This window comes from Aulonocara sp. 'chitande type north' Nkhata Bay, linkage group LG22, assembly GCF_057382095.1.
Source record: "Aulonocara sp. 'chitande type north' Nkhata Bay isolate Kocher_YH1m ecotype deep benthic linkage group LG22, A_spYH_male_GT1.1, whole genome shotgun sequence".
Classification (NCBI taxonomy): domain Eukaryota; kingdom Metazoa; phylum Chordata; class Actinopteri; order Cichliformes; family Cichlidae; genus Aulonocara; species Aulonocara sp. 'chitande type north' Nkhata Bay.
In genome coordinates this window covers 36,968,628-36,990,432 of record NC_141364.1, presented here as the reverse complement: position 1 = coordinate 36,990,432, position 21,805 = coordinate 36,968,628, and the positions used below count along the sequence as shown (strand labels likewise).

The following is a 21,805-nucleotide window of genomic DNA, read 5'->3' as shown; positions in this document are numbered from 1 at the left end:
GTCAGTGTTTCTAGTTTTGTTTTCCTTGTGTTGTTAGGTCTGATTTGTCCTACCTGTGTCCCCCTCTTGTCTCCCATTACCTGATGGCTCCCTGTATTTAAGCCGTGTGTTTTCCTTGGTCTGTGTAATGATCTTTATCATCTTGTACTATGTGTTCCGTCTGTCAGCCTGCCTACCTAGTTTATTTGTATTTTCAGTTTAGTTATTTTTTTTGGCATTCAGCAATAAAGCTGCATTGAGTTCACCTTTTTGCCTCTACCATTCTTGCCTGCCACGCGCAGTCATGACGCATCCAGATTTAATTCCTTACATTTAAAATTCTGTTTTTTTATGCCATTATTTTTTAGCCTTATTTTAATTCCCGAATAGTTACCTAAATACTTTTGTTAAACCCTTAACTAAAAAAATGTAAGTGCATCTTGATGTTTGATTTAAAGTTCAGTGGTGGTGAACAGAGGCAACATCACAAAAAAATTTCTTTGACCAAATACTTATGGACTTAATTGTACCTATGAACAGTTATTTATTTAGTGTTATCATATGTAAAGTTGTTTGGAGCAATGTATGCTGACAAACATGTCTTGTGTGTTTGTGTCCCTATAGTGTGATCCTGGTGAGGCCACCAAGCTGCTGTATGACCTTCTGTACACAGAGCCTATCAAAATCGTGTTGATGCCAGGCTGCAGCTCTGTGTCCACACTGGTGGCCGAAGCTGCTCGCATGTGGAACCTCATAGTGGTAAAAGCCTTTACATTTTTAGAGCTTCAATATACAACTTCTAAACAGTAATTCAGTGATGTAATTACATTGTTTTAAGAAAAAAAAACAATGGCAGTAGTATTACTGAATAGTGCAAGTCACAATGAAACTGGAAAGAAGAACTGTGCATACAAAAATACTGATGCAAAAGAAAAGGAAACACAAAGGCTGCCCACAGCGTTTAGGTGATAAGTAATCTCTGGGTGCTGTTGTGTGAAAATACCACCAAGAACACTTAGCACTATAGGTGACAACAAAACACAAAAATATCACAGGAAGCAACTCTTTACACCAAGAATACAGAGCCAAAATATATACTTGAAGACAGTGAGCTAAAGAGATGTCACAGTGAGACAGTCAGATTAGGGCGTCAGCTGCAGAATACTCGGTTAAGGTTGTGATACGGATTCATCCAACCATTTATCTTTTCATGCGTAAAGATAAATAAAAATACTTAAGAAAAAATCCTGATTGAAGTTAAAGTAATTTATGCATCAAAGGGTGAAACAAATGATAAATAGTAAATGGACTTATAGGGCAATTTTCTGCTCTACCTGAGAACTGAAAGCACTTTATACAACATGCCACATTCATACCCATTCATACAAGCTCCTTTTTCTATGCTTTTTCTACATGAATGCTTTCTACCTAACATCCACACACATTCACGCATCGGAGAGCAAGTTGGAGGATATTTGCATGAAGACTGGAGCAGCCAGGGATCAAACAACGAAGCTACTCATTAGTAGATGACCTGTTGATGTTTTTGCATAGTTTTTTCGTTTTTCTTTTGTTCTGCTCTTTGACTGTCCTGTCCAACACTATAGAAACAGGAATTATTGTCTGAAGGCCAAGAAAAACGTAAAACAGGTGGATAGTTATTCAGTCAACTATCAAGTGGATATCTCTATATACAGTGGGGCAAAAAAGTATTTAGTCAGCCACCGATTGTGCAAGTTCCCCCACTTAAAATGATGACAGAGGTCAGTAATTTGCACCAGAGGTACACTTCAACTGTGAGAGACAGAATGTGAAAAAAAAATCCATGAATCCACATGGTAGGATTTGTAAAGAATTTATTCGTAAATCAGGGTGGAAAATAAGTATTTGGTCACCTCAAACAAGGAAAATCTCTGGCTCTCACAGACCTGTAACGTCTTCTGTAAGAAGCTTTTCTGTCCCCCACGCGTTACCTGTATGAATGGCACCTGTTTGAACTCATCATCTGTATAAAAGACACCTGTCCACAGCCTCAAACAGTCAGACTCCAAACTCCGCCATGGCCAAGACCAAAGAGCTTTCGAAGGACACCAGGAAAAGTATTGTAGACCTGCACCAGACTGGGAAGATTGAATCTACAATAGGCAAGCAGCTTGGTGTGAAAAAATCAACTGTGGGAGCAATCATCAGAAAATGGAAGACATACAAGACCACTGATAATCTCCCTCGATCTGGGGCTCCACGCAAGATCTCATCCCGTGGGGTCAAAATGATCATGAGAACGGTGAGCAAAGATCCCAGAACCACACGGGGGGACCTGGTGAATGACCTGCAGAGAGCTGGGACCAAAGTAACAAAGGTCACCATCAGTAACACACTACAACGGCAGGGAATCAAATCCCGCAGTGCCAGACGTGTTCCGCTGCTGAAGCCAGTGCATGTCCAGGCCCGTCTGAAGTTTGCCAGAGAGCACATGGATGATACAGCAGAGGATTGGGAGAATGTCATGTGGTCAGATGAAACCAAAGTAGAACTTTTTGGTATAAACTCAACTCGTCGTGTTTGGAGGAAGAAGAATACTGAGTTGCATCCCAAGAACACCATACCTACTGTGAAGCATGGGGGTGGAAACATCATGCTATGGGGCTGTTTTTCTGCCAAGGGGACAGGACGACTGAGCCGTGTTAAGGACAGAATGAATGGGGCCATGTATCGTGAGATTTTGAGCCAGAACCTCCTTCCATCAGTGAGAACTTTGAAGATGAAACGAGGCTGGGTCTTCCAACGTGACAATGATCCAAAACACACCGCCCGGGCAACAAAGGAGTGGCTCCGTAAGAAGCATTTGAAAGTCCTGGAGTGGCCTAGCCAGTCTCCAGACCTCAACCCCATAGAAAATCTGTGGCGGGAGTTGAAAGTCCGTGTTGCTCGGCGACAGCCCCAAAACATCACTGCTCTCGAGAAGATCTGCATGGAGGAATGGGCCAAAATACCAGCTACTGTGTGTGCAAACCTGGTAAAGACCTATAGTAAACGTTTGACCTCTGTTATTGCCAACAAAGGTTATGTTACAAAGTATTGAGTTGTATTTTTGTTATTGACCAAATACTTATTTTCCACCCTGATTTACGAATAAATTCTTTACAAATCCTACCATGTGGATTCATGGATTTTTTTTTCACATTCTGTCTCTCACAGTTGAAGTGTACCTCTGGTGCAAATTACTGACCTCTGTCATCATTTTAGGTGGGGGAACTTGCACAATTGGTGGCTGACTAAATACTTTTTTGCCCCACTGTATATATATATATATTATATATATACATGGCCAAGTTTGAAACCTGGATCCCCCGCAGCCGGTTACCGAGATTACGTGAAGTACCCTCAGAAGGTCTGCTAGATGATGTTAATGCAGCACTACGGACAATACCTACAACCACGATTACCGACACTAACAAGCTGATCTACAATACGGCAGCAGTGATCAGTGAGATGCTTGGGTACAAGTTGAACAGCCACAAGGGGCAGTACCCTCCATGGAGAAGGAGGCTAGAGGGCAAGATCAAAGTAACACGGAGGGAGGTTAGCCAACTAACGGAGTTGCAGAAAGGTGCGACAAAGAAGGTGCATAAGAAATACAACAAGCTGTCCATACCTGAGGCCTTGGAAACTGCCAAGCAAAGACTCACAGCCTTGGCCAGCCGCTTGAGGAGGTACACCAGAGAGATAGAAGGCAGGAGAATAAACCAGCTGTTCTCCACAGAACCAGCAAAGGTGTACTCTCAGTGGCAAGGGAACAATAAGAGAACAGCACCACCAAGGCTGGAGACCGAGCAATACTGGAAGAGCATATGGGAGAAGGACGCAACCCATAACGGCAATACTCAGTGGCTAGTGGATCTGAGGGCAGACCACAGCGACCTCCCTGAACAAGGTCCAGTAACCATCACAGTGGCAGATATCCAAGAAAGGGTCTCCAGTATGAAGAGTTGGACAGCACCAGGGCCCGACATGGTTCACGCCTACTGGCTAAAGAAGCTGACTGCACTCCACGAGCGTCTGGCAGCACAAATGAACCAGCTGCTAGTTAACGAGAGACACCCGGAATGGCTAACCGAAGGTCGGACGGTCCTGATCCCCAAGGACCCCAAGAAGGGACCGGTCCCCTCCAACTACCGACCAATAACCTGCCTCAGTACTACATGGAAGCTCCTGCCAGGCATCATATCGGCTAAGATGAACAGGCACATGGGTCAATACATGAGCGGGACACAGAAAGGAATTGGCAAGAATACCAGAGGCGCAAAACACCAGCTACTGGTAGACAGAACAGTCAGCCGAGACTGCAAGACCAGACTGACCAACCTGTGCACTGCCTGGATTGATTACAAGAAGGCCTATGACTCAATGCCCCACAGCTGGATACTGGAATGCCTAGAATTGTACAAGATCAATGGGACCCTAAGAGCCTTCATCAGGAACTCAATGGGGATGTGGCGCACAACAGAGGCCAACTCCAAGCCCATAGCACAAGTCACCATCAAGTGCGGGATCTACCAAGGAGATGCTCTGTCCCCACTGCTGTTCTGCATAGGCCTGAACCCCCTCAGTGAGAGCATTAACAAGACTGCTACGGATACCGACTACGGAACAGAGCAGTTGTCAGCCACCTCCTGTACATGGATGACATCAAGCTGTATGCCAAGAGTGAACGAGACATCGATTCACTGATCCACACTACCAGGCTATACAGCAATGACATTGGAATGTCGTTCGGACTGGAGAGGTGTAGTCGGATGGTAACAAAGAGAGGGAAGGTAGTCAGAACTGAGGGGATTAAACTACCAGAAGGCAACATTGCAGGCATAGAGGACAGTTACAAGTACCTGGGGATCCCGCAGGCGAATGGGAACCATGAAGAGGTCGCTAGAAAAGCTGCAACCACCAAGTACCTGCAGAGGGTCAGGCAAGTCCTGAGGAGTCAGCAGAATGGTAAGAACAAGATCCGGGCCATACACACGTACGCCCTGCCCATGATCAGGTACCCTGCTGGTAAGAACAAGATCCGGGCCATCAACACGTACGCCCTGCCCATGATCAGGTACCCTGCTGGGGTAATAGGCTGGCCAAATGAGGAGATAGAAGCCACTGATATAAAGACAAGAAAGCTCCTTACCATGCATGGAGGGTTTCACCCCAAGTCCAGCACCCTGAGGCTGTACGCTAAGCGGAAGGAAGGGGGCCGGGGACTGGTGAGTGTCAGCACCACAGTCCAGGATGAGACAACGAACATCCAAGAATACATTGGGAAGATGGCCCCAACTGACCGAGTGCTCAGTGAATACCTCAGGCAGCAGAAACCCAAGAAAGAGGAGGGAGACGAGGAACCATCATGGAAGGACAGGCCCCTGCACGGTATGTACCACCGGCAGATAGAGGAGGTGGCTGATATCCAGAAATCCTACCAGTGGCTGGACAAAGCTGGACTGAAAGACAGCACAGAGGCACTAATCATGCAGCACAAGAACAAGCTCTGAGTACAAGATCCATAAAGGCTGGGGTCTATCACACCAGGCAAGACCCCAGCTGCAGGCTGTGTAAAGATGCCCCAGAGACAATCCAGCACATAACAGCAGGGTGCAAGATGCTAGCAGGCAAGGCATACATGGAACGCCACAACCAAGTGGCCGGCATAGTGTACAGGAACATCTGTGCCGAGTATAACCTGGAAGTCCCGAGGTCAAAATGGGAGATGCCCCCAAGGGTGGTGGAGAATGACTGAGCTAAGATCCTGTGGGACTTCCAGATACAGACGGACAAAATGGTGGTGGCTAACCAACCGGACATAGTGGTGGTAGTCAAACAGAAGAAGACGGCCGTAGTGATTGATGTAGCGGTTCCGAATTCAATTCAATTCAATTCAATTTTATTTATATAGCGCCAAATCACAACATAAGTCGCCTCAAGGTGCTTCATAGATACAGAGAAAAACCCAACAATCATATGACCCCCTATGAGCAAGCACTTTGGCAACAGTGGGAAGGAAAAACTCCCTTTTAACAGGAAGAAACCTCCGGCAGAACCAGGCTCAGGGAGGGGCGGGGCCATCTGCTGCGACCGGTTGGGGTGAGAGAAGGAAGACAGGATAAAAGACATGCTGTGGAAGAGGGACAGAGATTAATAACAGATATGATTCAATGCAGAGAGGTCTGTTAATACATAGTGAGTGAGAAAGGTGACTGGAAAGGAAAAACTCAATGCATCATGGGAATCCCCCGGCAGCCTACGTCTATTGCAGCATAACTAAGGGAGGATTCAGGGTCACCTGATCCAGCCCTAACTATATGCTTTAGCAAAAAGGAAAGTTTTAAGCCTAATCTTGAAAGTAGAGATAGTGTCTGTCTCCTGAATCCAAACTGGAAGCTGGTTCCACAGAAGAGGGGCCTGAAAACTGAAGGCTCTGCCTCCCATTCTACTTTTAAATACTCTAGGAACAACAAGTAGGCCTGCAGAGCGAGAGCGAAGTGCTCTAATAGAGTGATATGGTACTACAAGGTCATTAAGATAAGATGGGGCCTGATTATTTAAGACCTTGTATGTGAGGAACAGGATTTTGAATTCAATTCTGGATTTAACAGGAAGCCAATGAAGGGAAGCCAAAACAGGAGAAATCTGCTCTCTCTTTCTAGTCCCTGTCAGGACTCTTGCTGCAGCATTTTGGATTAGCTGAAGGCTTTTCAGTGAGTTTTTTGGACATCCTGATAATAATGAATTACTTTACATATATATATATATACATATATATATATATATATATATATATATATATATATATATATATATATATAGATAGATAGATAGATAGATAGATAGATAGTTAGTTATTGAGTAGTGGCTAGTTATTCAGTCAACTATCTATCGATCGATCGATATACCGACACGACCAGGGAACGGGAAAGTGTAATCGAAGATGTCACTTTAAGAGAGACGGACTTGACCTCCTGACTATGAATGATGAAGATGATAAGGTGCTGACACTATGAATCCACAATTTCAGCAGGGTTGTCTGATAAGAACAGATGGCTTATCCACAAATCCACTTCCACTCGGGTATCTGTCGTTCACTCATTTATTGAACAAGAATCCAAGTTACACATCCATAATGTCAGTGAGGGGATTTAACGTGCCATAGAATTCTATATGCCCTGTGTTGAAGTAATGGTGTGGTTTCTGTTGGAAGAGAACATAAAAGTCTTATATAATTATGTGAACAGAGTAAATTAAATGTGTAATACAACAATACAAACAATACTGGGTAGTACAACATTCAACCAAAATAAGGGAATATCAACAAGTGCTAATTTTACTATTTACATAAGTCCCAACTAGACACTTTACACAAGATCCAACATGAGCAATTACACTCATTGGCTAATCGTCATCTGTATGCTTATACAGGGAGTGCAGAATTATTAGGCAAATGAGTATTTTGTCCACATCATCCTCTTCATGCATGTTGTCTTACTCCAAGCTGTATAGGCTCGAAAGCCTACTACCAATTAAGCATATTAGGTGATGTGCATCTCTGTAATGAGAAGGGGTGTGGTCTAATGACATCAACACCCTATATCAGGTGTGCATAATTATTAGGCAACTTCCTTTCCTTTGGCAAAATGGGTCAAAAGAAGGACTTGACAGGCTCAGAAAAGTCAAAAATAGTGAGATATCTTGCAGAGGGATGCAGCAGTCTCAAAATTGCAAAGCTTCTGAAGCGTGATCATCGAACAATCAAGCGTTTCATTCAAAATAGTCAACAGGGTCGCAAGAAGCGTGTGGAAAAACCAAGGCGCAAAATAACTGCCCATGAACTGAGAAAAGTCAAGCGTGCAGCTGCCAAGATGCCACTTGCCACCAGTTTGGCCATATTTCAGAGCTGCAACATCACTGGAGTGCCCAAAAGCACAAGGTGTGCAATACTCAGAGACATGGCCAAGGTAAGAAAGGCTGAAAGACGACCACCACTGAACAAGACACACAAGCTGAAACGTCAAGACTTGGCCAAGAAATATCTCAAGACTGATTTTTCTAAGGTTTTATGGACTGATGAAATGAGAGTGAGTCTTGATGGGCCAGATGGATGGGCCCGTGGCTGGATTGGTAAAGGGCAGAGAGCTCTAGTCCGACTCAGACGCCAGCAAGGTGGAGGTGGAGTACTGGTTTGGGCTGGTATCATCAATAGGGATGGGTATTGATAAGATTTTAACGATTCCGATTCCATTTTCGATTCTGTTTAACGATTCGATTCCTTATCGATTCTCTTATCGAGTCTTTTTAAAAAAGGAGAACACTAAAGTCGATTAGCTTAGAACTGTGTTTTATATCTTCTCTTTGAACAAGATAGAAATTTAGGAGTAACATGGCCTTACAAACCCAACAGTGAGATCTTAAGAGATCCAGCCTACGGCTCTTCAATGGGGTGTCACAGGGTCCCCAGGAAAAAAATGTATATGTAAAATAATAAAATAAATATTCTCCTGTAGCAATAACAAAGTTTAACATAAATTATTCTGTAGCAATTACACAAGAATATCCAGTAATGTCCCTGCCTACAATTAAACACATTCACTTACCAAAGTGAAATCGGGGGCATCTGCTGTGGCAAATGGGTGCAAGCCTTTGACCACAAACTTAGACACTGCTGGGTGACATTCGTCTATCCTGGCCTGAAAGGAGACGCTACCGGTAGACTGCAGCGAGAACTGCCAGCATCTGAGCCAGCCAGACTCTGTCTCTCTCATCATGGTTATCTAAATGCAACGCACAGTAATAGCAGGTTTTGTAATAAGGTAAATCGCGCTAACATAATATGCAATGCTAATTGATTAGTTACCTGCAGTATTAACGGGAGAGGACGTGGAAACGCTACCGCTGCTGCTGGGTTGAGCTTCGCTAGTCCGGAGCGGATCAAAAACACGACATTCGTTGAAAGCAATCGCGTGTTTTTTGAGCAAATGCTTTTGCATATTCGTAGTGTTTCCTCCCTTTGATGAAATCTCTACTTTGCAAGTATTGCACGTTGCCCTGTTGTCATCCTTTCTCATAAAGTGTAACCAAACTTTTGAGCGTTTGTGCCGCTCAGGCGCCGTGTTTCCTACTGGGTAAAAGACGCTACTCAACGTGATGACGTCATTCGGGGCGACTGGAATCGATAAGGGAATCGTTTTTAAAAGTGGCAAACGATTCCAAGGAATTGAAACAGTGGGAACCAGTTCTCAACAAGAACCGGTTTTCGATACCCATCCCTAATCATCAAAGATGAGCTTGTGGGGCCTTTTCGGGTTGAGGATGGAGTCAAGCTCAACTCCCAGTCCTACTGCCAGTTTCTGGAAGACACCTTCAAGCAGTGGTACAGGAAGAAGTCTGCATCCTTCAAGAAAAACATGATTTTCTTTTTCTTTTCTTTTTTTTTTTGTTTATTTTATTTTCACTTACTGAATACGGGACAGACTTGACTGGGGGAAAGAAGGGGAGAAAGAAAGAGGGAAAGAGAAACAGCTGAGAAGAGGGACGAGGGAGAAGGGCAAAAGACAAAAACCAACAGAATGAGCAGAAAAAAAAAGCATATATCAATCACCTGGATCACCTGCTGAGAAAGAAAAAAGAAAACAAGCAGAAGAGAACAAGAGTAACAGAATAAACAACATCATTATGATATATGGGAATATGACAGTAAATACTAAATATTAAACATTATTGTGCAGCACATAAGATCAACAGAACACAGTCTGCTTTGAGGTAGGAGCCAAAAAGGGTGTAGTTTGTGGGTGTGATCACCCGTGTGTACACCTGTGAGCATGGACGCGCTTGTTTTTTGTTTTTTTTTAAAAGGTTCCTTCATGTAATAATCTGCTAGAGGGTGTGGGGGGGCCACAGCCCCGTCCTCCAGGGCATGAAGCAGGTATGGAGGAGATCAAAACTCCAGACATCTAGAGGCCCCCAGAACACAAGAGACCAAGGAAGACCAACAGAGGGGCAGCCGCGCCACTGTCCCAGAAAGAGCTGAGGAGAGTCCCAGATGAGGGCTCACTCAGCAGCCGCGGAGCAGAAGCCAGGGGGAGTTGCAGTGACGCGCCCGTGAGCTCCGCCGGCAGCCAGCTGTGCTTGAGTGACCGAGCCCCAGGCCGAGAGGGGGCACCCCACCTCCGAAGTGGCCCGAGCGAGCCCCAGGCTCCAGGCCCCGATAAGCGGCCGCCAAGGAGTGAGCCGGTGAGTACCTGGACGCCCATCCCCGGACACAAAGAACCACCAACGCACCGATGTCTGAGGGGGTCCGCCACTGGCAGGGGAAGTGGTGGTAGGGGGAGATAGGCCTCCAAACCTTGGAGGGCCTAAGATGTCCCCAGAGAGGTGGCGCCTGACACCCAACCTGACATATAGACACAGAAATACAGGCACACACATATACAAACATCCATTCCCACCCTCATGCTCTCATATGCACTTACTCCACACTCAACCAACGTGGAGACAGACATAAAGAGACGCTGTACACACGATCACACTCCCCAAGCGTACTCTACAAACCGGGTCTAGGTACCCTTGCCCCTGGAGGAGGGAACTGCACCCAGACCCAGGTGGTGTTACCCTTTTCCCTGCGGTGGGGGGAGGCAGACCGCCCCGACTCCGCAGCAGCAGGGAGGCCCCACACTCCAGACCGCAATCGGACGGCCAACTCCTCCTCCTAGCCAGGGAAAGGGGGCCCAGAGACGGAGTGCCCCCAGAACCTCACGCCCATCCCGGACCCACCCAGGGGCAGCCAGGCTACCAGGTCAGTAACCCACGTCCGTCAGCACAGACCCTCCCCTAGCCCCGCTGCACGCAGCCGCGAGGAAACAGTCACCTGAGAGCCAACAGAGCCCCTAACCGGACATGACCGCTACCCCGGGTTGAGCCCCCCAAGGAAGATGCCTCCGGGGAACCCCCCGACGCCCTAAGCCTGTCCCTACCCCCACACCAATCACAACAGTGAAGGCGGGACCAAACTATGACCCCCCACCCCCACTAGGTGATGGAGCTGATCAAAGGAGCCCAGAGCAATTGATCTGATGTGGTGGCAGAGGCTGTATCAAGACTAATGTAATCTAATAGATAATTTCTATATTGGTTAGAATTAAGATTATTTTTATTTTTCCAGTTCATGAGGACTGTTTTCTTGGCTATGCATAGGGCAGTGAAAACCATATGGGCTATATTCTTATCTGTAGTGACATTATCTAAGCTGCCCAACAAACACACTAAGGGGGAAGTTGGAATGTTACATTTCAGACACTTCGATAAGTCTTCACATATCTCACGCCAAAACTTCTGAACTGGTGGACAGAACCAAAGAGCGTGGATATAATTGTCCGGTGAATTGATTTGGCAGTGTGAGCAGTTGTTGGTAGACGTAAAGCCCATCTTGAACATCCGATGACCTGTATAGTGCACTCTATGTAATATTTTGTATTGAATTAATTGAAGACTGGGATTTCTAATTAGATGAAAGGTTTTTAAGCAAATCTGAGACCAGAAGTTTAGGTCTAAGTTAACTGATAAATCCGCTTCCCATTTTGCAATAGGAAGTGATATTGATTCATCTGTTTTAGAAAGCATTCTGTATATTTTGGATAGTAATTTGGGGGTTTTAAGAGTAAGAAATTGAACCACACTTGGTGGTGTTTGTAGTTCAACTTGACCCGGTTTAAATTTCTTTTTTACTATGGATTTAATTTGTTGATATTCTAAAAATATTTTCTTGTTGATTCCATATTGTGTAACTAGTCCGTCAAATGAAATAAATTCTGTTCCTTCTAGTATATGTTCTAAATATTTGATTCCTTTACCACTCCAATCTGAAAAGTTTATCATATTATTGTTTTGTAATATGTCAGGGTTGCTCCAGATAGGTGTACGTTTGCATGGGATTAATGAAAACTCCGTCAATTTTAGAAACTCCTACCATGCTGTCAGAGAAGAGCTGATGTTGACGCTTTTAAAGCATTCATGTCGTTGGATGTTTGAGCTGATAAATGGTAGGTCTCAGATCTCTAGATTATTGCAGAGTGCTTGTTCTACATCTAGCCAAGGTTCATCTAAGAGGGTATGTTTTAGCCATCCTGAGATAAACTGAAGCCTGTTGGCTAAGAAGTAATGCTGAAAGTTAGGCAGTTCTAGTCCTCCTTTATCCTTGGTCTTTTGTAGTGTTTTTAAGCTTATACGTGGGGGTTTATTTTTCCAAAGGAATTTGGACATACATGAATCTAGAGATCTGAACCAATCTTGTGGCGGTTTAGTTGGGATCATTGAGAATAAATAATTTATTTTTGGTAAGACCATCATTTTTATAGCGGCAACCCTTCCCATGAGTGATATGGGTAGACATTTCCATCTAGCCAGATCATCTTCTACCTTCTTTAAAAGTGGGATATGGTTTAATTTAGTTAGATCTGCAAGCTTGGGAGAAACATTAATACCTAAATATTTTATATTTCCTGATTGCAGTGGTGTAGAAGAGGAATTATGGAGGGAGCAATAATCGGTAGAACTGTAGATTTTGACCAGTTAATTGAGTAATCTGATATTCTTGCAAAAGAGTTTATCAATTCAATCACCCCAGAGATATTGGTTTGTGAATTTTGGAGAAAGAGTAACACATCATCCGCATAAAGGCTGATTTTATGTTCCACGTTCTTGCATTTTATGCTCTTAATTACTGAATTCTGTCTAATTGCTGCTGCTAGTGGTTCGATAAAAATTGCAAACAGTGAAGGGGAGAGTGGGCATCCCTGCCTGCTGCCCCTCAGCAGACAGAAGGTGGAGGATGTTTGGTCATTTGTTTTGACACAAGCTGTTGGGGAATTATATAATATTTTTAACCAGTTTATGAAAGAGGATCCAAAACCAAATTTGTGTAAAGTTGCAAATAGAAATTTCCAGTTAACTCTGTCAAATGCTTTTTCTGCATCTAAAGAGAATATTGTAGTTTCTAGGTTTTTACTGTATGAGTAGTCTATCAAATTAAGTAGTCTACGTGTATTTGTTGATGAGTGCCTACCTTTTATGAAACCAGTTTGGTCAGGATGAATTAAGAGGGGGCTTATTTTCTCCAGTCTCTTTGAGAGAGCTTTGCAGATTATTTTAAGGTCTACATTTATAAGGGATATTGGACGATAGCTTGAGGGATATACAGGGTCTTTGCCTGGTTTTAGCAGGAGATTAATGTTTGCAGAATTCATATTTGATGGAAGTCTGCCCTTTTCTTTAATTTCCAACAACGTTCTGTAGAAAACTGGTGCTAGAATCGACCAGAATTCTTTGTAGAATTCTGCAGGAAAGCCGTCTGGACCTGGAGCCTTATTATTGGGCATACTTATCAGGGCTTCCTGGAGTTCACCTGGTGTCAGTGGTGAATCCAGTGCCATTGCTTGAGTGTCCAATAATTTTGGAAGAGTTATGTTGTCCAAAAACTGATCAATTTCTTTTTTAGATGGGTTTATTTGTGGTGAATACAACGTTTTATAGAAATCCCTGAAAATGTTGTTTATTTGTATCGGATCATATATTGTGTTCCCAGATGAATCTTGAACAGCACCTGTAGTTGTTTTTTCTTTATTTATTTTTAGCTGGTTTGCTAGAAATTGACCGGATTTATTACCATGTTCATAATTTTGTAGGCGTAGTCTTTGTACTAAGAATTTTGTTTTCTTATCAATTATCTCATTTAATTCTAGTTTTGTTTTGCGTATTTTGTTCAATGTTTCCTGATCTTGGTGGGACGCGTAGGCTTCTTCTAGTGATTTGATGTTTTTTTCTAATTCCTGAATATTTTTGTTTTCTTTTTTCTTTTTATGTGATGAGAAAGAAATTATTTTACCTCTCATCACAGCTTTCCCTGCTTCCCATAGAACAGAAGCTGATGTTTCGGGAGTCATTATAGTCCAAATATGAAGTCCACTCTTTTTTAAAATATTTAATAAAGTCTTCATCTTTAAGTAGTGATATATTAAATCTCCAGTTTTTTCTTGGCGTAGTATTATTCTTGTGCATTAGTGTTAAAGATACAGGACCATGATCGCTGACAGCTATAGGGTGAATCTCAGTGTCTGAAATGTCGTTCAGCAGTGAGCTGCTGACCAAAAAATAATCCAGACGAGAGTAGGAGTGATGGACATGTGAGAAAAAAGTATATTCCTTACTGGTGGGGTGAAGGGAGCGCCATGCATCGCAAAGACCAAAGTCGCTCATATACTGTTTGATTATATTTGTGGACTGCCAATTACGCTGAGTTCCCGCTGTATTGAGCCTATCCATGTCTTCATTTAGTCCAAGGTTGAGGTCGCCTCCAAGAACAAGTGTGCCATCTAAGTGTTCAGAGAGTGCACTGACAAAACCGTGAAAGAATGAGGGATCATCAACATTTGGACCATATACACTTGCAATACATAGCTTTTTATCAAGTATAGATAGTTTAATGATTAAGAATCTGCCCTCTGGATCTATAACTGTATCGAGTACTGTGAAATTAATATTTTTATGTATTAAAATTGCTACTCCCCTTTGTCTAGAATTATAACAAGCTGAGAACACATTAGGAAACTCAGGTGTTTTAAGTTCATTCGAACCTCTAAGAGGTCTGTGGGTCTCTTGTAAAAGGACAACATCTGCCTGTAGTTTTTTGAGTTGGTTAAATATTTTTAACCTCTTTACTCTGGAGCCAGCTCCATTTATATTCCATGTAATGAACCTCACGTGTACCCATAGATGTTTGTGTATAACTAGGGATGTATGCTGTGTGCGTCGCTTAGACAGGTGGAGAGAATACGTCACTTGTTCATAAATAAAGAAAAGGAGAGAGAGAAAAAATGTGTGGCGAGATGCTCCCTGAGTCTGACTTTGTGTATGCATAGTTACTAATATGAGTAGGCTTGGCTTAAGTGTGTGTATCCTAAACGACTGTGTGCGCTGTCGGACTGAAGTAAATGTGCTGCCGTTGAGCGCATGGTGCGAATGTGTCGAAATAAAGGATGTTTGCGGATGAGTGTTGAAGCAGGTGATCGAGGCAGTGAAAGGAATAAAGAAAGAAACCAAGGACAGGGGTGAGCAGCATAAATCCAAGAGGGGGAAAAGAGAGGAAAAAAAACGAGAAGAAAAAAACAAAAAACAAACAAAACGTAAACATTCCAATTAAATCACTGACGGAGAGTGACGGTGTTAATTCTGCTATGAAATCACACTTTAAGATGCGATTTGATACTGGTAAGTTAAACAGATGTTAATGCAAGTTAGTGTGTGTGGATAGGGAAAGGGTGTAGCTGATTCTTATCTGGTGTGAGGTTAATACAGCCACGGAGTGATGTTGGGGTCGCGGTGGAGCTGTCCGTCCACGTACAGCCGGTCCACAGCGATGACAGCGCGGGAGCCCTTCTGGATAAAGCCGCGTCAGATTGGGAAGAGGACCCTGCGTCGTTCCAAGATCTCTTTGGGGAACTGGTCGTTCACGCTGAAGTCCGTTCCTTTTAATTCCCTGCCGCGGCTTTTCACATGTTGCTTTTGTTTGAAGTGGCCGAATTTGGCCACGATAGGACGTGGTCTCCCGGCCGTAGCCCGAATGGGGCCGAGGCGATGTACCCGATCGAAGACGATGTTCTTCACAGTGTCCTCCGGCAGCTTCAGGTGGGTTTTGATGAAGCTTTTTACCGTGGTCTCCGCGTCCTCTCCAGCAGCTTCTGGAATACCAGAAAATACCAGATTATCACGCATGCTACGAGCTTGTAGATCGATAACTGTTTCTTTTATTTTTTTATTTTCTCTATTGAGCTGGGTAACATTATCTGTGAGACATTTCACCGACTCCCTTAGCGTGGCATTTTCAGCAGCAAGCGTTTCCACCTGCTGCTGGCTCCAGGGATTCTCGCAAGCATTTAAATTCTCGGTGAAGAATCTCCACCAAGGACAGCCTTGCGTCGAAACTGGACAATCGCTTGTCGATTGACTCCAGTATGTCAGCAATATCTTTGCCGGCTGGCGATGTTGAGCCGGGGGAATCTGCCGGGCGTTGTCTTTTCGACGACGGCGTCTCAGGTTTGGCCGGGGAAGATGCACACTGGGTCTTCTTCATCACGAGATCCTGAAAGCACTGATCAATATAATCTTGGAGAGTCTCTAAACTCTCCTCGTTGTTCTCCAGGGTGTTGGAGATTATTTAGACAAATAGTGTTAGTTATAAGACAATTGATAAGTGTATTTGGTAATACTGAAGCTTAAATGAATTTGTTCAAATCTAAACTACCATTTGCTTTAATTTTCCGCCAAAATCTCCGGCGTCTGACGTCAGTTACAACATGAGTCGCTTACCTTGTCCGTCACTTCCGAGAGATACATGATTTTCATGCAGGACAATGCTCCATCACACGCGTCCAAGTACTCCACAGCGTGGCTGGCAAGAAAGGGTATAAAAGAAGAAAAACTAATGACATGGCCACCTTGTTCACCTGATCTGAACCCCATTGAGAACCTGTGGACCATCATCAAATGTGAGATTTACAAGGAGGGAAAACAGTACACCTCTGTGAACAGTGTCTGGGAGGCTGTGGTTGCTGCTGCACGCAATGTTGAAGGTGAACAGATCAAAACACTGACAGAATCCATGGATGGCAGGCTTTTGAGTGTCCTTGCAAAGAAAGGTGGCTATATTGGTCGCTGATTTGTTTTTGTTTTGTTTTTGAATGTCAGAAATATATATTTGTGAATGTGGAGATGTTATATTGGTGTCACTGGTAAAAATAAATAATTGAAATGGGTATATATTTGTTTTTTGTTAAGTTGCCTAATAATTATGCACAGTAATAGTCACCTGCGCACACTGATATCCCCCTAAAATAGCTAAAACTAAAAACAAACTAAAAACTACTTCCAAAAACATTCAGCTTTGATATTAATGAGTTTTTTGGGTTCATTGAGAACATGGTTGTTGTTCAATAATAAAATTATTCCTCAAAAATACAACTTGCCTAATAATTCTGCACTCCCTGTATATTTACTCAGCAGAGTGGCTCTGTTTGTCAGCACAGCTGACTGACTGGCCTTTTGTACAGCCGCCCCCAACTTTGCGGAGCAAAGGTGCACTTCACTTAGGAAGGTCAGCCAGTAGACTCTGATGGAAGAGCTGGAAGTCTGATGAGTTGAGCCACTGATCATATATATGCCTTGTTTCCCACCTGTATCTGAGCAGTCCAAACCCTGCCATCTGCTCCAGGGATGACTTGGATGACCTTCCCAACGAGCCACAGGGCACGAGGGAGCTGCTGGTCCACAATGAGAACGATAGTGCCAACAGTCAACTGATCTCTTTCGTGTTGCCAGTTGTGCCACGTCTGGAGTGAAGGTAGATAATTCCAAATGTAGTGGATCCAGAATTGATCTGCCAAGGCTTGGCACTGCCTCCACCTACGACGGCTCAAGATTTCTGTTTCTGGGTAGACAACCTGTGGCATGGAGATATGAAGGGTGAGTTCCCTCTTGAGAACAGCAGCAAGCTGGGCTCCCACATGAGCAGCACAGAGCTCCAACCTAGGAATGGACTGTTGACGGACGGGAGCAACTCGATATCGGACGGCTAGGAAGGCTACCTGGATTCCCCCTATTTGATCTTCTGTCTGAGGGGATACCACAGCTCCATATGCCTTCTCAGATGCATCGGAAAAGATGTGGATGCTTTGCTTGCAAAGGGATAGGTCTGTCTCCGGCTGCACGTGACAATGTGACAGGGAGACATCAGGGAGCTGAATCAATTCACTTTCCCATGCATGCCACAGCTGCAACAGGTCAACTGGCAGATTCGGATCATCCCAGTCTCTCCTTTTTCTCCAGAGGTGCTGGACCGGGATTTTGGCCCGAGTGGTGTAAGGAATGAGGAGGCCAAGCGGATCATACTGCTTGGCCAGAACCCAATAGATGATTGTGGGCTCCACCAACTGCTCGGTGTGCCGTATCTGATATCTTAGCTTGTCAGACTGGCAATGCCATTTCAGGCCCAGAGTCTGCTCTGGTACATCAGTTCCATTGGGGGAAAACCACAGTTCACTGTTTTCCGAGACTGATCCAGGTGGCATATGACTGATGAGTTCTGGGTAGTTGGAAGCCCACTGTCGTAATTCAAAGCCACCAGTGAGTAGCAACTGCTGGATTTTGTTGACCAGTTGCTGGGCTTCGGGAAATGATGCAAAGCTCTGGAGGAGATTGTCAGAGCTAGTGGATCGCGATGCATTAACCTCATGGGTCTGGCACCCTTCCCACGATCCACACGTGGCTCTCAAGGTTGCTGAGGATGATGGAAATACACATCATGATCTTGAATGATTGTGTGGCAGTTTGGACAGCAGTCTGGTGACGTGTGACCCACATTTCAGTTCTGCTCTCCCCTCTTTCCCAAGATTTCCAACATTCCCACGAGAGCCCTTACTTTCAGGGCAAAAAGACGGAGTGCTCGGCTGTCACCACTCCGTACAGGAGACTCAGACAACACGTCAGTGATCTGCTGCAGGGCAAGTTTGAGGTTGACCATACAGCTCTATCAGAGACGACATGGTCTGTCTGTATGTGTAGCAGCTATTGCTGTAGGAATCTGCAATCAGGAGGACGTCTTCCAACTTGAGGTGATCGACTAGGATCTGGTACTTGAAACGTTCAGTCGCATCATGACGCAGGATATAGTCAAGGGCCATTCGCAAACAAGCGAACTGGCTGGGGTCATCAGACGTGAAGTATGAAATGTGTGGTGTTGATCCCCGGAACACGGTCTCTGTACTCAGTAGAGGTTCGTGCTGACCATATTTCCTCCAGTCTTTGGAATCAATTGGCGGCCAATGAGGTGGGTCCCCAGTCATCTCCTGGAAGCTTTCTGGTTGTTGGCGCTGAAAGGTGTATGGCTCTGCATATTCAGGGGTGACCTGTCTCTTCAAGCATGCTCCAGGGCCATACTCGTCCTTCACGTTAATTTTCCTGACCTGTTCAGTCACAGGAAGTTGGCTGTACTGATAAGGTGACGTACATCTGAAAGGAACTGAGGCTGCTGCACTAGCAGGAATCTCTGACATGGAGGTGGTAGGAGGGGGAATGGCTCATCACTCTGAGGATCAAGTGGAAGTGGTGCCTCTGGCCAAGGTAAATTCTGTATGTCATCCTCTGGTATGTGAAAGGAACGTACAGTGTGTAGGTAGGGCCTGGAGGCATGGTCAGGATGAGGAGACTGGTCCTGGGTACTTGAGCCTAGTGCTGAAGGTTGGGGAGCTGAAGACGACTGAGTGGCTGAGGACTGGAGAGAGAGAGATCACCAAGCAAAGTCTGAACCTCTCGTCTGAGCTGATTATTATCTTCCTGCTGATAATACCACATCTGAGGTGGGCCTTCTGATACTGCCCTTGTGTGGGCGTGGTGTTTTTCTCCGCTTCCTCCTCTCTTGCTCCACCCCTCTGTCTCTCTCTTGCTCTTCTCTCTCCCCAGGACACAGTACCTGCTCATTGGCCTCATTTACAACCTGGGCCCAGTCAGCAATCACCTCTCTGAGGTTATATAAGCTAGGGATGGGCTGGATGTGGGAGGGTGGTTTTCTCTGGTGTCTCCGCTTTGAGTGCTAGGTGTGAGTTCTGGTGGTTTTCCTCTGTGCTGGTCAGTGTGTGATACTGGTCTAGGTGTGGAAAAGGCCTGCTGTGTGTGACCAGCCCCACTGTGCATGGCTCTTTGTGAGTAGCTCTTAACTGAGCAGTGGTTTTCCTTAAGTGACGGCGGCCTCCATTATTTGGTTTGGCCTGCCTGGTTACTTCTAGTAGCAGCGTTGCTGTCTTTTTCTGTTGAAGCCTTATAGTTGTTTTCTTTCTTGAAGTGGTCACCATCTCTTTGGGTTGACCTTGCTGTCTCTTTCTGTTGTTACTGTCTATATGATTATTGGGTTAATTATAATAAAGATTTATTTTGTGTTAAACACCTCTGCCTAGCGTCCTTTTCATTTCAACCTGGATCCAACTGTTACTGTCCCCCACCCTCTTCACCTAGCTTTCATGTGGGGACGTAACAAAGTGGGGGCTCGTCCGGGATAGGAATGAAAGGAATTGAGTTGAGTACGAGTTTGAACAGGTGTTTGTGTGTTGTGTGAGTGTCATTTGACTAGCTGCTGCTCTCCCCGGCTAGCACAGGGGAGTGTCTAGCTGAGCGTTTGCTCTTCCTTCGGACACTCGTTTTTTGTTTTGCCTTTGTTATTTTCGGAGCAAACCCGGGTGGGGATTAATTCTCTGTTGGGGTAGGCTTTTCGGTGCATTTGGCACTTGATGATTTGCCTTTAAAGTGGACTCGAGCCTGGCACACTCCAGAAGCTAGGTCAGGCTAAATTCTGAGTAGGTAGGACTGGGGGGAGTGTGGGTAGAATTTTAGTTAATGGTTAACTTGACACAACACATTTTATTTCATCTGTTTTTGGTTGTGTAGTGAAGGTGTTGTGTGGCCCTTTAGTGGTTCGTCTGTGTTTTGCGTTTCATGGACACGTTTGATATTGCTGGGTTTAAGGCAAAGCCGTCGCTTGCCCTGCTGGATGTTTGTAGGAAGAGAGATCTGCATGAGGTGGCAACATGTTACGGGATCAGTGTCTCTGCTGGTCTACGCAAAGCGAAGCTGAAGGCCGCTCTGGTGTCTGGGTTGTTGGAGAAGAGGGTGGTTGTAATGCAAGAACCCCCGAGCACACCCGGTCCGACTGGACCAAGTGCAGCACCTCATGTTCCAAGCCAGGTCGTAGAACCGTCAGTGTCTACACCTGTGGGCCAGGGGCTACCCGAGGGCGGGCCAATGACGCTGCCCCGTTTTGAGCCGCTCTCCACCCAGTCAACAGAGGGTTCTAAGCAGGATGCTAGGCTCAAAGTCTGTCTGGCTCGTCTCCAGCTGGAAAAGGAGGAGCGTGAGAGAGAGTTCCAGCTGAAAAGGGAGTTAGAGCTTAGGCGTTTGGACACGGAACTGGCTAGGGCTAGGGAGGTTGAGCTGAAGAAGGTGGAGGTGGAAACTAAGGTCAAGCTGCGACAGCTGGAACTCCAGCAGGCCTCCTCCCCTCCTGTGGCGGCTTTGCTGTCACAGACAGAGGTACAGTTTGATGTGGGAAGGAATAGTCGTCTGGTCCCTGTATTTTGTGACACTGAGGTGGAGACTTCTTTTGAATCATTTGAGCGGATAGCGACAGCCTTGCGTTGGCCGCGGGATGCATGGGCCATCCTGCTGCAGTGCAAGTTGGTGGGCAAGGCACAGGAAGTTTGTTCCTCGTTGTCCGCTGAGTGCAGTTTGGATTACGACAAACTGAAAAGTGCTATCCTGTTAGCCTACGAACTAGTCCCTGAGGCTTATAGGCAGCGATTTTGGGGGTTGAAAAGGGTGCAGGGTCAATCCTTCCTGGATTTTGCAAGGGAAAAGAGTGTCCTCTTTGACCGGTGGTGTGTGTCCAGCAAAGCTACTGACCTGGCGTCGATGCGTGAATTAATGCTGGTGGAGGAATTTAAGAACTGCATCTCCGAGAGGATTGCAGTATACCTCAGTGAACAGAAGGTTTCCTCATTACAGCAGGCTGTAACACTGGCTGATGAGTTTGCCCTCATCCATAAAACCAGTGTCATTAAGCATGGCCGACGCGACGCCTCAGTGAAGGTTAGTGATATGCCAGCTGCACAATACCCAAAGAGTGAGGTACTTGTGTCCCATCCCAAGGCAAAACGAAAGTGTTTTTTCTGTTTCAAGTCTAGCCATTTAGTAGTAAATT

The 21,805-nt window shown here is 45.1% G+C and overlaps 1 protein-coding gene across 3 annotated transcripts in view; it reads left to right on the top strand.

Annotated features, from left to right (window-relative positions):
- The window catches only part of gabbr1b (gamma-aminobutyric acid (GABA) B receptor, 1b), a 133,589-nt gene that overhangs the window by 21,683 nt on the left and 90,101 nt on the right, over positions 1-21,805 (top strand). For all 3 annotated transcript variants that reach the window (XM_086279784.1, XM_086279783.1, XM_086279785.1), the window contains exon 2: positions 604-738. In XM_086279784.1, the coding sequence (XP_086135910.1) occupies positions 604-738 (135 nt within the window). The remainder of the gene's footprint in view (positions 1-603; positions 739-21,805) is intronic.